Here is a 13,841-nt window from a genome sequence, read left to right on the forward strand (position 1 = left end):
ACAGAAACAAAAGATTTTTAAATGGTACAGAATAACCAGCAGAAAACAAATTTTTAAATTTAACTCATTTCATATTTTTAATAAAATAAAAAACTGAAAATAGCAGCCAAATTATTCACATATAATGTAAGTACTACAACAATTAGTATATATGAGTTTATGGACTATGATACAGTTCTGAATTTTTAAACTATAGAACCAGGTGAATTAATTTAAGTTGTATGTTTTGTCTAAAAATGTGTTGTCAGCTTTCAGGCAGTCAAACCTTGTCCCACAAAGGGACAATATCTGTAAAAGATGAAAATCAACATTTACTACCAAAAAGCAGGGCTTAACCTGCTATAATTTTTCAAAAGATCAAGCTGGCTCATTTTTTCACATTCTGCTCTTTGTTTTTCTTGGAATATAGTACTTGGTGACGTGAAGGGCAGTGGAAGTTACATTTTACAAAAAGTAACATTTTATAAATACACAAACTAATACACTCTAATACCTAAATGAGTTAGGAAAAATGCAAGTGCTAAATAAAGCAAAAAAGGAGTTGAAGGTTAAAATTTTACCATATCATGGGTATGTTTGTCCTTAACATTTAAGAGGAAACTTAACTTTTTAAAATCAAGAACAATGGTCTGGTTCTTGATTATTTACTTTTAATCAAAACTGCACGTAAGATCTGTAACTTGGGTTCCTGTGCACCACCCTCCGAAAAGCTCCGCCAAACCTCAGAGGCTTGCCTATTCTTATTCTAGTACATGGGTCTCTACACTTCTCACTAAATCTGACTAGAGCTCAGCGTCACCAGCAGGAGTCCCCTTCACTCGCATGCAGACTGCTGCTCTGATCTAAAGAAAGCGATCAGTACCTGGAGATCACTGTTGGTGGCTCCAAAACCCGACAAACCAAGAGCCAAGTATGACCTGTGACAGGGCAGTGAGGCCTGAGTGTGGCACCGTGTCAGGTCCCCAAGTGCTAGGACAGAGTTTCCACGATATGACCAAAGTGCGCAGAACAAACAAGCTGCGTATACTTGGCAGGTTGTAGAGAAACAGTGATTCATCTTCAAAACTTTTATGCATCGACTCAAACCAGCATCATCTACGGCACTTCCTTCACAGGGTGTGGCTCACCAACAGGGCACAGCCCTCCACGATGAGCCTGGAGGGTCTCCCAGCCCCACGGCCCTCTCCAGCACGCATGGCCTTATCCTCAAATCATTACAACATCACAACATTACTGCCCCACAACATGCTCATCCAAGACAAATTTTTAACTGGGGAGTTTACACTGGAGAAACCTTACAGACACCCAGCTCACCAGGCGGTCAAGGTTAGCACCGTTGGTTGCAGGAGGGCTTGGTATCCTGTGCCCCTGGTTTGACGCTCGGCTCAGTCAGCCCACACAGGCGAGGGGTTGAGGGTCATGCTACAGAAAGAAAGGCCTGGAATCTCTGACTGTCAAAGACACGAGACAGCGAAAGACTAAGGAATGTTTCAGTGTGAAGATAAGCCCACTGCATGCTTCTGGGGCTGGAAAGAGAGAGACGTGGCTGGGACGGAGGAGACGCAGATGGTCTGCAGGACGGATGGCTGTTCGCATCGGTGGTGATGTGGTATCAGGCTGGAGATGGGTCGGGGGCAGGGGGCACAGACAGAGCATAAAACTGGGCAATCTGGTCAAGGCGAGGGGGGAGCTCTCTGCTCTAACACTTTTCTACAGCCTGAAACTATTTCAGATTTAAAAGAATTTAAAGGCAAAAAGAAAAAAGAAATCCCTATTTTGAAAGTCTTCTCTGCCCATCCAGTTCCAATCACCATCGCCTTGAATTTACAGCTCAGCTTCAAACATGTTTTAGGCTAAAAATTGTGGTATGATACCGCTTGGGAAGCTGTTTACTTGCCATCAGATTATTTTAAACTTTAGTGCCAATTTAAGATCTAATGAAACTGCATCATAGGTAAATCGAAGTTCCCATGTCAAGATGACCCTTTTTTTAGAAGGAAGAGGAAACAGTAAGAGAATTCTGTGCTTTGCCAGAAGTGCCAAGGGCCACAGGCAGGCTGCCTAGCCACCAGGCTGGAGGATGAGACTGGTCAGGTCAGGCCAGGCCGAGCTAAGTTCCTGTAGGCCAAGACTGCAGCCCAGTCCTGCCAACCACCTGCTGTGAGAACTGTTCAATCCCATGGTAATCTGGAAGCTACCACTGCAACCAAAGCAGCTCCCAAGAAAATCAGTAGTAAGCACAATTTTCTGTGTTACAGGTCAAAATTAGATGTCACCATGGAGACGGTACACTGGGAGAAAGAACTTTACCTTTTTGGAACTCACACTTTCCTCATCAATCAAGGTGATTAAAAAATTACAGATTTATTCAATTTTCACTTTTACTCTTAAAAAAAGCTATCACTTATTTATACAGTTCCTAATAAACCTGGTGGCTCAGAGGTTAAAGCTTCTGCCTGCAATGCGGGAGACCTGGGTTCGATCCCTGGGTTGGGAAGATCCTCTGGAGAAGGCAATGGCACCCCACTCCAGTATTCTTGCCTGGAGAATCCCATGGATGTAGTAGCTTGGTGGGCTACAGTCCACGGGGTCACAAAGAGTCAGACACGATGGAGCGACTCCACTTTCACTTTCAATAAACACTGGATGCAACAGAATAGTGTTTAAAAGGGATCCTGTTAAATAAAGACGTGTCCAGAGACACAAATACATAGATATCAACTTTCACGGGCAGGAGATCAGACAACGTTCTGAAGCAAATACTGTAGCACACCACATGTCCACTTAATTCACCCACGGACACAACAGGGTCAGGAGAGCTGGGCTCAAGGACGTGAGAAGGACAGCTGCTTGGCAGACGAGGACGTGTCAAGACTGAAAAGCAAACGCCAGACAACTCTGACAGGTGTGGCTGTGGTTCAGGTCAAGGAAGATCTGGATTTAAACACAGTCATCCCTTGGTAATGAGGGAGAATGGTTCTAGGACTCTCCCCACCCACAGACACCAAAGTCAGTGGATGCTCAAGTGTCTTGTATAAAACAGCCTAGAACAGCTGGCCCTGCATATCCACATCACACACCCGCGGCTACAGAAGGCTGAGTGTGTTTCCTAAATATCTCCTCTGGGCTCAGCTCTCTGCCAGGTCGGTTGAGGCATTTTCTTCCTGGAGTCTCACGGGAATCTTTCCGATCAGCGTATAGTATGACAGATGCTCACTAGAGATGCAGAAAGAAGCACATACTGACCTCCTACCCACTCACCACTCACCTCCAGGAACTCAACCAGCATCATAAACAAAAAAAGACTGGGTGGGAAGGGTCAGATGACCACAACGTGGACAAGACTGACACACCCGGACCCGGTGTGTATTTGGTGTCATCCCTGCATCTAACGTGTGATAAGGCACGGAGGGAGCGCAGCGGTGGCTGAGAACACACGGGCAGCCTCCCTGGGGTCAGTCCCCGCTCCACCTCCTACAGCTGAGGACTGGGCGGAGGTCACTTCGCCTCTGCGCTGTTCCCTCCTCATTTGTAAGAGGGGGCGGGAACAGTCCCAGCCCCAGGGCTGCGGGCATGAAATAAGTGGCTGGCACAGAAGGTGGCAGAAGATAAAGCAGGGATACGTTAAATAATGAGCTTAGAGTAATAAAGAAAATGCTCCACTGAGATGCCTGGAACAGCAAGTAGCCAGACACGGGAAAACCACTGCGTGTGCTGTGACATCCAGAACAGGATGCTGCACCGGGTTTCCCTGTTCTAGAAAGGCGCATTCAGGAAGAGCAAATGGAGTCTGACGAGGCTGCACTGCGTGTAACACATATCTTTCCTAAATACATGCAGTCAAAAAGGTTAAACTTCCATTATTAGCACAGATGAAAATCTGAGCACTCTGAAAAAAAATCCACAAACATCTCAGGGCTGCGAGGAGTCTGCTGTCTGCCTCCATCCTTTCTTACTTACCAGCCTCACTCTCCATGGAACTCAGAAGTCACAAGGAAACTGCAGTTCAACTAGGAACTTGTGCGCTTCTTCTAGGCTAGCCAAACCTTTGTTCTTTCCGGCTTCAGGCGTTACGACACAAAAACATACGGTGGTTGCTTGCCCACCGCGGGAGAAGAGCTGCGCACTCACCTCGGAGTAGGCAAGAGTGACGTGCTCGTACACGCCCTGGTGGTGGTGAATAGCGTCCTCCAGGTCCTGAAGCTCTGAGGGCAGGTCCACCTCGCCGCAGGCCTTGCACCACGAGTCCACGTTGCTCATATACTGGGGTGGTTTAAACAAAAATAAAAAGATCATGTCTACCAACAGCTAATGATATTGAGAAGTAGCCCTCTTTCAACATGGCTTTGAAATAAGGGTGGCTGAGAGACTGTTTAGGAAGAGAGCGTGGCTGACTCCCTGAATCAAATGGCACTGACCTGGGTTCTCAAATCAGATTCCTGGACTCTGCAAACCAGCACCCCATCCCCGCCTCCAGCTTCAAGCAGATCTGGAGGTGGGCCCAAGAACCTGCCTTTGAAATGACAGCCTTGGGTGGCTCTGTGGTCACTCCTGGGAGCGCCTTTGCCCTGCATTGGCTGTTTTTCAGGCCTCCTGGTTAATTTTCCCATTTCACGGTTGAATCCGCGTTTCCATCTGCTCTGTGCTATTGGCCATGGGGGGCATGGCCACCCGGTCTACCTGCACCCCCCCCCCCCGCCAGCCTCAGCCGCACAGCAAGCTGGGCTACTTCCAGAGCTACGGTCCAGCCCTCATGCTCTCCTCTTTCATTACGAAGGCAGTAGAAGATTCCTGAAGTCATCTACCTAACAGTATGACGACCAGAGGGTCCATCTGCCTACCTTTTCAAGAGTAAATACACACAGGAATTAAAGGAGACCCTGGGAAGGAGGCCGAAACTCCAGAGCTATGCCCACTGGAGGGAAGCAAGGCTAAGGCAGAATCTTTGGGGTGTCCCCGCTGTGCACATAAACGGGGAGGGCCTGCATGCTGCAGTCCTGGGCCGTGGCTGCTGACCTGTCCTCAGCCTTCTCCACTTCCAGCCCCACCCCAGGGCTCATCAATAGCTGAGAAATCACAGCCAAACTTCCTAGGGAGATCCCAACAGCATCCATCACGGTGAGTGTCAAAGACAAGCAGCAGAAGGCTCAATTAAGGACGCAAATTCAATTAACACTAATTCAAATAGACATCAACACATTTCCCTGGGTTTCTCCTCTTTTCTCTAGTTCCTCACTGTCTTTCCACTCATCAGGGAATGCAGAGAGTGACTCTTTAAAACACGGTTACTGACCTGCCAGATGAGAAACGTGCTACAATCCTCTTAAAATATATATATGAGAATAACCTCCTGGGTACGTAGGACATTTTTAGAAACTTAGACAAGCCACCTAAGTAACTGTTGTTTCTAAAAATCCCTTTATTATTAATGTGCTGGCTCAGAAAAATATCTGCATGAAAATCCCAGGGCTGGAAACCAATTCACAAGGCATTAAGTGTCATCTGAAGGCACGTGGTTTCACATGGCTACACCCAGGCAGGCCTCAGGGAAGGTGTTCATCATTCTCCCCCATGGTTCCTCCTGACATCACCAGGGCAACAGAAGGAGTAATAAAGTTATATTATACCTCTTTCCATTCTCATGCACACACATATGACTACTTAGGCATATTTCTAAGCATTTCTTGGACGGTGTTCTAAAAGCAGTCAAAAACACTGCTAAAACATACTTAACCCCAATTTTTGAGGCTATCAGTAAAGAGAAACCTTCGAGCAGTCTTATGGATGCCTGCAGTTACTTAACTTACTTATAATTTCTTAAAGTATCCTGAGAGGTACTGATTATATTTACCTGCAAAAACATAGGGCAGATCAGCTTATAACACAGAAACCTCATAGAAAAAGGACTCTGCACATCTAAGTTCACTGGGTTAAAACATACTAATGACAGAAAGAAACCTGACCATGGCTTTACAGGGACTTTTGTGTAAGCACAGTTTTTGTTTTTGATTTAGAAGATGGCAACCCTTAAAGGGCCAGCTCCAGGCCCCGAACGTCTTCTGAAAAGCTCGACACCCAAAGGAGATCTGAACCACAGCAGCAATCCCCGTTGGAGAGCCAAGAAGGAGGAGGATGTTAACAGGTGCACCACCAAGAAAAAAAGACTCTAGGATCAAGTTTGGTGTCAAAGTTCAACAGGTACCCATACAACAGAACCTCCTAGAGCCTATTAATACAATAATGTGCCCTGTGAGTATGGGAGGGGAGGGACTCTGATGTTGGTTTAGAAACCTGACTACCACCCCGGCACACGTACACACCTCTTACTATCTTGAAAGTTTGGGCTTGGAACCACAGGGGCTGTCCAGCACACAGCCCAACACTTTCTAACGGAAGACAACAAACAAAGGCTGCTATACTCTCGTGGGATCAGAGCGCCAGCTGAGGCTCTGATGCTATAAATGCTCAAATGTAAACCAAATGACTTTGCTGACAAAGGTCATCACTTTGCCCACAAAGGCCCATATAGTCAAAACTATGGTTTTTCCAGTAGTCATGTACAGATATGAGAGTTGGACCATAAAGCCTAAGTGTCAAAGAATTGATGCGCTGGAACTGTGATACTGGAGAAGACTCCTGAGAGTCCCTTGCCCTGCAAGGAGATCAAACCAGTCAACCCTAAAGGAAATCAACTCTGAATATTCATTGGAAGGACTGATGCTGAAGCTCCAATATTTTGGCCACCTGATGCAAAGAGCCAACTCACTGGAAAAGACCCCAATGCTGGGAAAGACTGAGGGCAGGAGGAGAAGGGGACAACAGAGGATGAGATCTGGCTGGATGGCATCACTGACTCAGTAGACATGAATCTGAGCAAACTCTGGGAGATAGTGAAGGACAGAGAAGCCTGGCGTGCTGCAGTCCATGGGGTCACAGAGAGTTGGACAGGACTGAGCAACTAAACAGCAAAACCAAACGAGTGAACACACAGCATCTGGCCAGACGTGGAGGAGAGGCAGGAGAGTGCAAGGGAATTCCAGGCACCTCTGAATTCAAAGCAGGAGCCGGCCTCAGAGCTGGGGATTCTGATGCTCAGCAGAGTGGTCACTTTAGCACTGCTCAGAGAGGATGGCAGGAGGCTGGGTCAGCCGGTTTCCAAACGTGAGGCAGGCAGACAAGGGAAGAGTGATTAATACGTAAGCTTTAAAAGAAGAGCCTGAATAATTAACTAGCAGCCTTATTTTCAGAAGCATTTATGCCTCTGCCCTCCATCTGCTGAGAGTGGGAACTTCCAGTTTGCTGAGACTGTCCAGCCTAGTGAATTTCATGCCCACCAGGAGCGCCTGATACAGCATCAGCTGAACATAGGTGGTTACCCTGATTTAGGAGACAAAGGGAGAGGAACTTCCTAGAATGTAAACGCTTAAAACCCTTATTGAGAGGGGCTTTCTCCTCTTCGGAAAAATTAAGGCTCAGTGAATTTTATATATATATAAAACACATGTATGAATTCCAAGTTCAGAGTTTTCTTTCTTATTTCTAATTTCCTCATTTTCTGCTTTCATTTCTAGGAAATATTACTCTACTGTTTCTTTCATCATTTCTACTCCCTGACTATGAATAAACACACTCCCTTCTCCTGGTTCCTTTAAGAGAGATGGGGTCCCTTCTCTGTGCAGCAAAATCACAGGACAGATGAAGGGTAGTAACAGCCAAAGGTGGTCACAGACTACCACACTGGATAGTACTCCAGTCATTTTTTTAAAAATAGGGAAAACTGGAGATTTTAAGGTGTCATAAAATAAGTTGCTTTAATTCTTTGATTTATAACAAGGTAATTCTAACAGCTTTGCTATGACGCTCCTTAATATAAAGGGATATAACACATGACCCAAAAAAGTAGAGCCCTAAACACTGTCTACCAGTCAAACCACTAGCCATTCGGCCGTGTCTCCAGTTCTGTAAACGGATACTTTGACCCTGTCCACACCTCACAGGAGATAAGGGCGGGAGAGGATAATGGCCAAGACAGCGCTGGAAGGCACAGTCTACGAAATGTCATTCTCATCTAGCTGTAACCTCAAGATTTATGTGCATAGAGCCACAAGCAAATACCAACCCGAGAACACCCACAGAGACACGAGCAGGTGGGGCGTGACGCACACGCCCTCCCCCACAAAGATGAGCTGCCATCCTTCCCCGAAGACGGCTTCCTTCAGCCACACCAACTGCAGGGCCACAGAATTGAGCTCTACGTCACCCAATCAGATTTAAATCCTTAGTGAGAGCTCCAGAGGAGGGTCAAAGGGGTGGCTATGACGGAAAGCCAATCTATGATGTCCGAGTTCTGGTCCTTCCCTGGTGAGTTTATGATAACAGCTTAAGCGTAACTAGTAGGCAGAGAATTTAACAAGAGGGAACAGAGGAGACCTATTTGGAGACTCTCTCCTGGGAAGAGGAAAACCACTCAGTGATGTCACCTTCTGTGCTCCTGAATCTCAGTGAAGAGGAATACAGACCTTACGCCCACTACACTTAATGCCTGGGGAAGGAAACATTTCAGAAGCCTAAACATTCGGGACCCTAAAAGCCTAGGGTTCCATCCGCACATTTTGGTTGCTGGGTGAAACTACACTGTCTCAGTCAGGGCCCATCAGAGATGCCAGCCTTTCTCACGGGCCCACTTTGTCCCCAAGGTCCTATGGAGCATCTTCTCTGGCCACTGAAATGCTGGAGCCCGCAAGTACCATTAGAGCTCACGCAAGACTCCATGAAATTCTGTCCATGTATTCCTCTAGCTGTGTTTCCTTCAAGCTGATAAATTAGAGCCATTATTTTATCCAAATAAAAACACCCCAGGCTCTTTCAACTTTACTGCATGTCTAAAACTTTTTTATAATAAAACACTGGGGAGGGGAACACCCCATGGCACCTACATTTCTACATTGCTTTCAGGCAGGGCAGAGCAGCAATTAATCTTCTGGGTTACCTGCAATTTCGGATCCTGCCGTGGTTAGAGAGATTTTTCCCTTATGCTTCAGACTATCCAAGAGTCCCCCAGCCAGCTTGTCAGGTTTCAGAATTATTCACATAGTCCTGCTGGGCCTTTCCAGGGGCCCACAAGCAATTCACACACCTCCACACAGCCCAGAGGGTGACTGCACCCCACACCGTGCTACCATCCCAGACGGCATGTGGGCGGGGGCGACACAGCTCTTCTCCTGAGCACAGGAATGTCCAGTGAACGACACGCCACGACCTTGACCATGACGGGACCAGAGGTGGCTACACAGAAGCGGAGACAGTGCTGTGTTAAGCTGAAGGGGCTCCTGTTACTTTAACTCAGACTGCTCCTGTGTGGGGGCTTTGTGTCTCCTTTATCACAAAATTACCTCTTGCATAAACTTAGCAGGAAAACCCGACACTGAAACTCGCTAGTCCCGACTCACAGCTTCCACACGAGGCTATTACGATGCTGTCACCTTGCTCTCCCCTTCTGCTTCACACTTTCAAGGTTCCCAGAGTTGAGATCACTCCTAATTAGCACCTTGTGCGACATTCCAGCCGCTCCTCCGAGATGCCGGGCAAGCTGGGGCTTGTACCCACCCAGCAAGGCTGTTTCTAGATGAAAGGACACTATTTCCTTTTTAGAAGCATCAGTGCAAACCCCTGTGAATGTAGGCTTTTTCCCCCAAAATAACTATCCCTGAGGAAGCTCTATCGGTATTGTTCCTTCAGATTAAGGCAACCACCTGTCCCTTCCCCACGTCTCGCTAGCGGCTAGAGGTTCCTGAGTTTCTTCCTCCACGTCTGGAGAAGCAGGCTCACTGCCCAGGCTTCCACCACGAGCGTCTGAGTCACAGCAACTCCCTCTCTTTCGCTGCCCTCCAAGTGTCTTCACTGAGGCAGGTGTGCCCATTGGCGGGCGTGTGGGGAGTGTTGGGAGCACACCTCACACGCTACCTCCAAGACAAGGTACTGTGACCAGCACGTCAGCAGGTGAAGCCTGCATGAGGTCTGAATCCATAGAAATAACTTGACAATTGTGGGGGACACTGAAACCGTACCCCAAAGCTACTTCTCCCCCACAGCCTGGGCTGGTATAGCGTGGCCCTGCCAGGAGGCTGAGAACCCAGGCCTGCGGCCCGGCTGAAGGCTGGCACCCCTCTCCAGGCTTGGGAGGCCGGGGGAAGTGGGCTGGGTCAGAAGGAACTCCTGTGAACACTGCTGCCCTGAGACAGCGACCAGAGACGACACCGCACCCTGCACGCGTGGGGCGCGACGGCAGAGGGGCCGGCGCCGGGGAGACCGAGGACGACACCGCACCCCACGTCGCGTGGGGTGCGACGGCAGAGGGGCCGGCGCCCGGGCGACTGGAGACGACAATGCACCCTGCATGCGTGGGGCACGACAGTAGAGGGGCTGGCGCCGGGGCGACTGGAGACGACAATGCACCCTGCACGCGTGGGGCGCGACGGCAGAGAGGCTGGCACCAGGAGTTGTGGCAACACCCATCTTCTCGGGCGATGGCCAGGCCCAGTCAGGAGCCCGCCCACCCTGATACCGTGGGCCATGATACCCTGGGTTGTGAGAAAAGCAGACCCCTGGTGCCTAAACCTGAGAGTCAGCAGTCTATTACTTGCTGCCTAAGTCTCCTAACTGGAATTCTCAAGGGAGGAGGAAGAGGACAGGAAGAGGGACAGAAAAAAGGAGATAAAGAACAGCCGCTGTCACTCAGGAGTTCCGACTGGACAACAGGCCATGCCCAAGGCCCCTAATGTGAACCTCATTTACACAGTAAGATGGCCCCTCAAGTCCATACTTTTACCTCCACTTTACAAACAAGGAGGTGTTCACAAACAAGGAGGTGTTTACAAGCAAGGAGGTGCAGAAGCACCCCGGGTCTGCAGCAGGGCTGAGGTGCAGGCGTGCTGAGCGCCATGGGGTGGCTTCAGCACCCCGGTGGTCTCCGAGGCTCTGCTGCGGGGACGCAGTGGGCTGGGGGAGGCGGGTGGGGGCCCGGCTCCCAGGCACTGACCTTCTCAGCCTTCTGGTGGAAGACAGATGACATGTCCAGCAAGGTGCTACGCTCGTCCAGGGCGGCCGCGAAGGCCTTCCACTCCTGCTCCAGCTGGTTGGCGATCTGCTTGATCTGCTGGGAGGCATAGTGGCCCGACTCCACCAGGCGGTTGGCCACCGACATGATGCGGTTGATGTTCACATACACGTTCTGTGGAGGGGTGAGAAGAGGCGGGGCTGGTCAGGGTGGGGCGCATGGGGTGCCTCTCTGACAGATGCAGAAGGTGCTATCTGAAGCTACCTACAAACTTAAAAGTCACATTTGAACAGCAGAATCAGCAGGTGGATAAAAGGACATGTGTGCTGCTATCCGGATTTCCATAAACCCTAAGCCTTGATTTCAGTTTCTATTTGTAAAACTGCAGAATTACAGCTGAACCAGCTTGGAGGGGCACAGAAGCGACGCGCACACAATGCCCTCTGACCCGCGCCCTGGACCCCCGTCCCAAGAAGGGTCCAGACGGCAAGCTGTCGCCCAGAACTGCGGGAGCCACCGCCACAGTCTGTCACGAGGACCCAGAAATGACAGACTCTGTACGTGGCAACCAGAGGCTACTCTGTGTGGAAACAAGCCCGCCCTTCCACACAAGCCCAAGTCAGCTTGCTGGTGCCAAGAGGAAACCTGAAAATGGATCCACACTCCCGGGGGAATGTGAATCGGGGCACCAACAGAGCAATGCTGTGTTCCAACTTTAAATGAGCTTTTCTGCTGTGTTGAAATCTCTCTCTTCGAGTCCAGTAGCTTGTGGCAAAAATAAGGGTACAAAGCATTTTTTTCTTTCTTTCTTTTTTTTTTTTAAAGGGCATTTTCCTTGCAAAAGAAGTTCTCACTATGGTATTTCCGTTTCTGCCTTCCATCTTCTTTAAGGATCACATGATCCTTAAAGCAAAAGCAGGGTGCGGAATGCGCACTTTCAGTGAAGGCTCGGTTGTTGCTGCTCTTCATATGTTTATTATTATTAAGACTTTTGTGCCGCATCCCAACACTGCACCGTGCACTGGGTCTCCCCACATCACAGCCTCACCTTCGGCTCCCGTCATCCTCACCCTAAATCACACGGGGTCACCCAACCTGCCTGAACTCCCACACACCCTTCCTCCCACCCCTCCTGCCCACATGGTCCTTGGGCGCCCATCATCCTCACCCTGAATCACACGGGGTCACCCAACCTGCCTGAACTCCCGCACACCCTTCCCTTCCTCCCACCCCTCCTGCCCACGTGGTCCTCGGGCTCCCGTCATCCTCACCCTAAATCACAGGGGGTCACCCAACCTGCCTGAACTCCTGCACACCCTTCCTCCCACCCCTCCTGCCCACGTGGTCCTTGGGCTCCCGTCATCCTCACCCTAAATCACAGGGGGTTACCCAACCTGCCTGAACTCCCGCACACCCTTCCTCCCGTCCTTCCTGCCCACATGGTCCTCGTGCTCCCGTCATCCTCACCCTAAATCACACTGGGTTACCCAACCTGCCTGAACTCCCGCACACCCTTCCTCCCGCCCCTCCTGCCCACGTGGTCCTCGGGCCACCTCCCGCTGCCTTGCCCTCTGACCCCTGCACCGGCCTCAGCACTGTCGCTCCATGTGCAGTGACCCAAGGAAGCGCCCGACAGAACACGCTTGGCATTCTCTGTACCTTCACTGACTCATTCCTTTCATCGACTCCTGATCGCAGCCTGAACTAAAGGGAGTCGCCTTCATCTGGGTTTACAGAGCCGCGGACTCCAGGCGCAGAGGCACTTTTCTTGGCTGCAGGCTGGAACCAGCTACCACGTCCGGGTGTGGGGCTCACCCGGCAGGCAGGGGGGGCATCTGTGAGGCTCTGATGGGCAGTCGAGGCCACCATCCGAGGGGAACTGGCCTCACAGCCTTGTGTGGCATTAGCGCCCCGAAGACTGTCCTCTAAGGAGCAATGCCTCTCCTTCTCATACACGTTCTCTCCAACTAGACACACTGACCAGACTCACCGAGTTTTGCTTTCTCTGGATCCTTAAAGAGGAAAATCTACCCCAAAGGTCTGTTCGAAAAAGCATCAGCAGGTGCCATTGTCAGGATCTGGGGACAAGCTGTCCACCCAGACAGCTCCATCGGGGGGCCCACGGAGGGGCTGCATTCCATTTCCATCTGTTTCAGGGCCTGCATGGCTTCCATCCTCTCAAACTGTCTGCGCTCCACACGCAGAGGACCGCTCTCTGAATCATGCCTGGGCCGTGCCTCTATCACTATGGCAGGATGAAGGAGCCACGTGGCACACAGCCCAGACAAGCGTGCACAGACACGGCAGTGCACAATTCCCCACGTCAGCTGTGCCTCCACCCAGATTCCTACCATCAGAGCCTCTAAAACACCTGTGATGGGAGAATGGGCATGAGCTCATTGCTGTCTCTTAAAATGCTTTCTCAAAGTCGACTTTGCTCCGACATCTAGTACTTCCATTTTATCAAAAAAGTTTAAAACACACTAGACAGCACAAGAAAGGGCTGAAGGTTAACAGGCCCCTCTCCTGCATAAGTAAGTGTCCTAGACACAGGAGGGACTCGCAGAGGTGTCGAGAACTAGGAGCTGCGAGGCTGCAAAGCGCCCCCAACAGCTGTCACCCTGCAGTGCACAAGCGACTACAGCCTTTTTAAATTAAAAGTTTCACTTAGAGGAGTGACAGAGTGCATCATAGAAAAATAGAAAATATATTTAAACCTAAAAAAAAGGTATTACCCATACTTTTAAGAGTTTCTTACTTACCATAACATACTAAAGTTACTGAC

The 13,841-nt window shown here is 49.7% G+C and overlaps 1 protein-coding gene across 5 annotated transcripts in view; it reads right to left on the reverse strand.

Annotated features, from left to right (window-relative positions):
* TRIO (trio Rho guanine nucleotide exchange factor) overlaps nucleotides 1–13,841 on the reverse strand; it is a 362,510-nt gene that overhangs the window by 193,961 nt on the left and 154,708 nt on the right. For all 5 annotated transcript variants that reach the window (XM_061393858.1, XM_061393857.1, XM_061393861.1 and 2 more), the window contains exons 7-8: nucleotides 11,039–11,230; nucleotides 4,132–4,263 (exon numbers count right to left, since the gene is read on the reverse strand). In XM_061393858.1, the coding sequence (XP_061249842.1) occupies nucleotides 4,132–4,263; nucleotides 11,039–11,230 (324 nt within the window). The remainder of the gene's footprint in view (nucleotides 1–4,131; nucleotides 4,264–11,038; nucleotides 11,231–13,841) is intronic.

The sequence above is a fragment of the Bos javanicus genome, chromosome 20 (genome assembly GCF_032452875.1).
Source record: "Bos javanicus breed banteng chromosome 20, ARS-OSU_banteng_1.0, whole genome shotgun sequence".
In the NCBI taxonomy this organism is placed as follows: domain Eukaryota; kingdom Metazoa; phylum Chordata; class Mammalia; order Artiodactyla; family Bovidae; genus Bos; species Bos javanicus.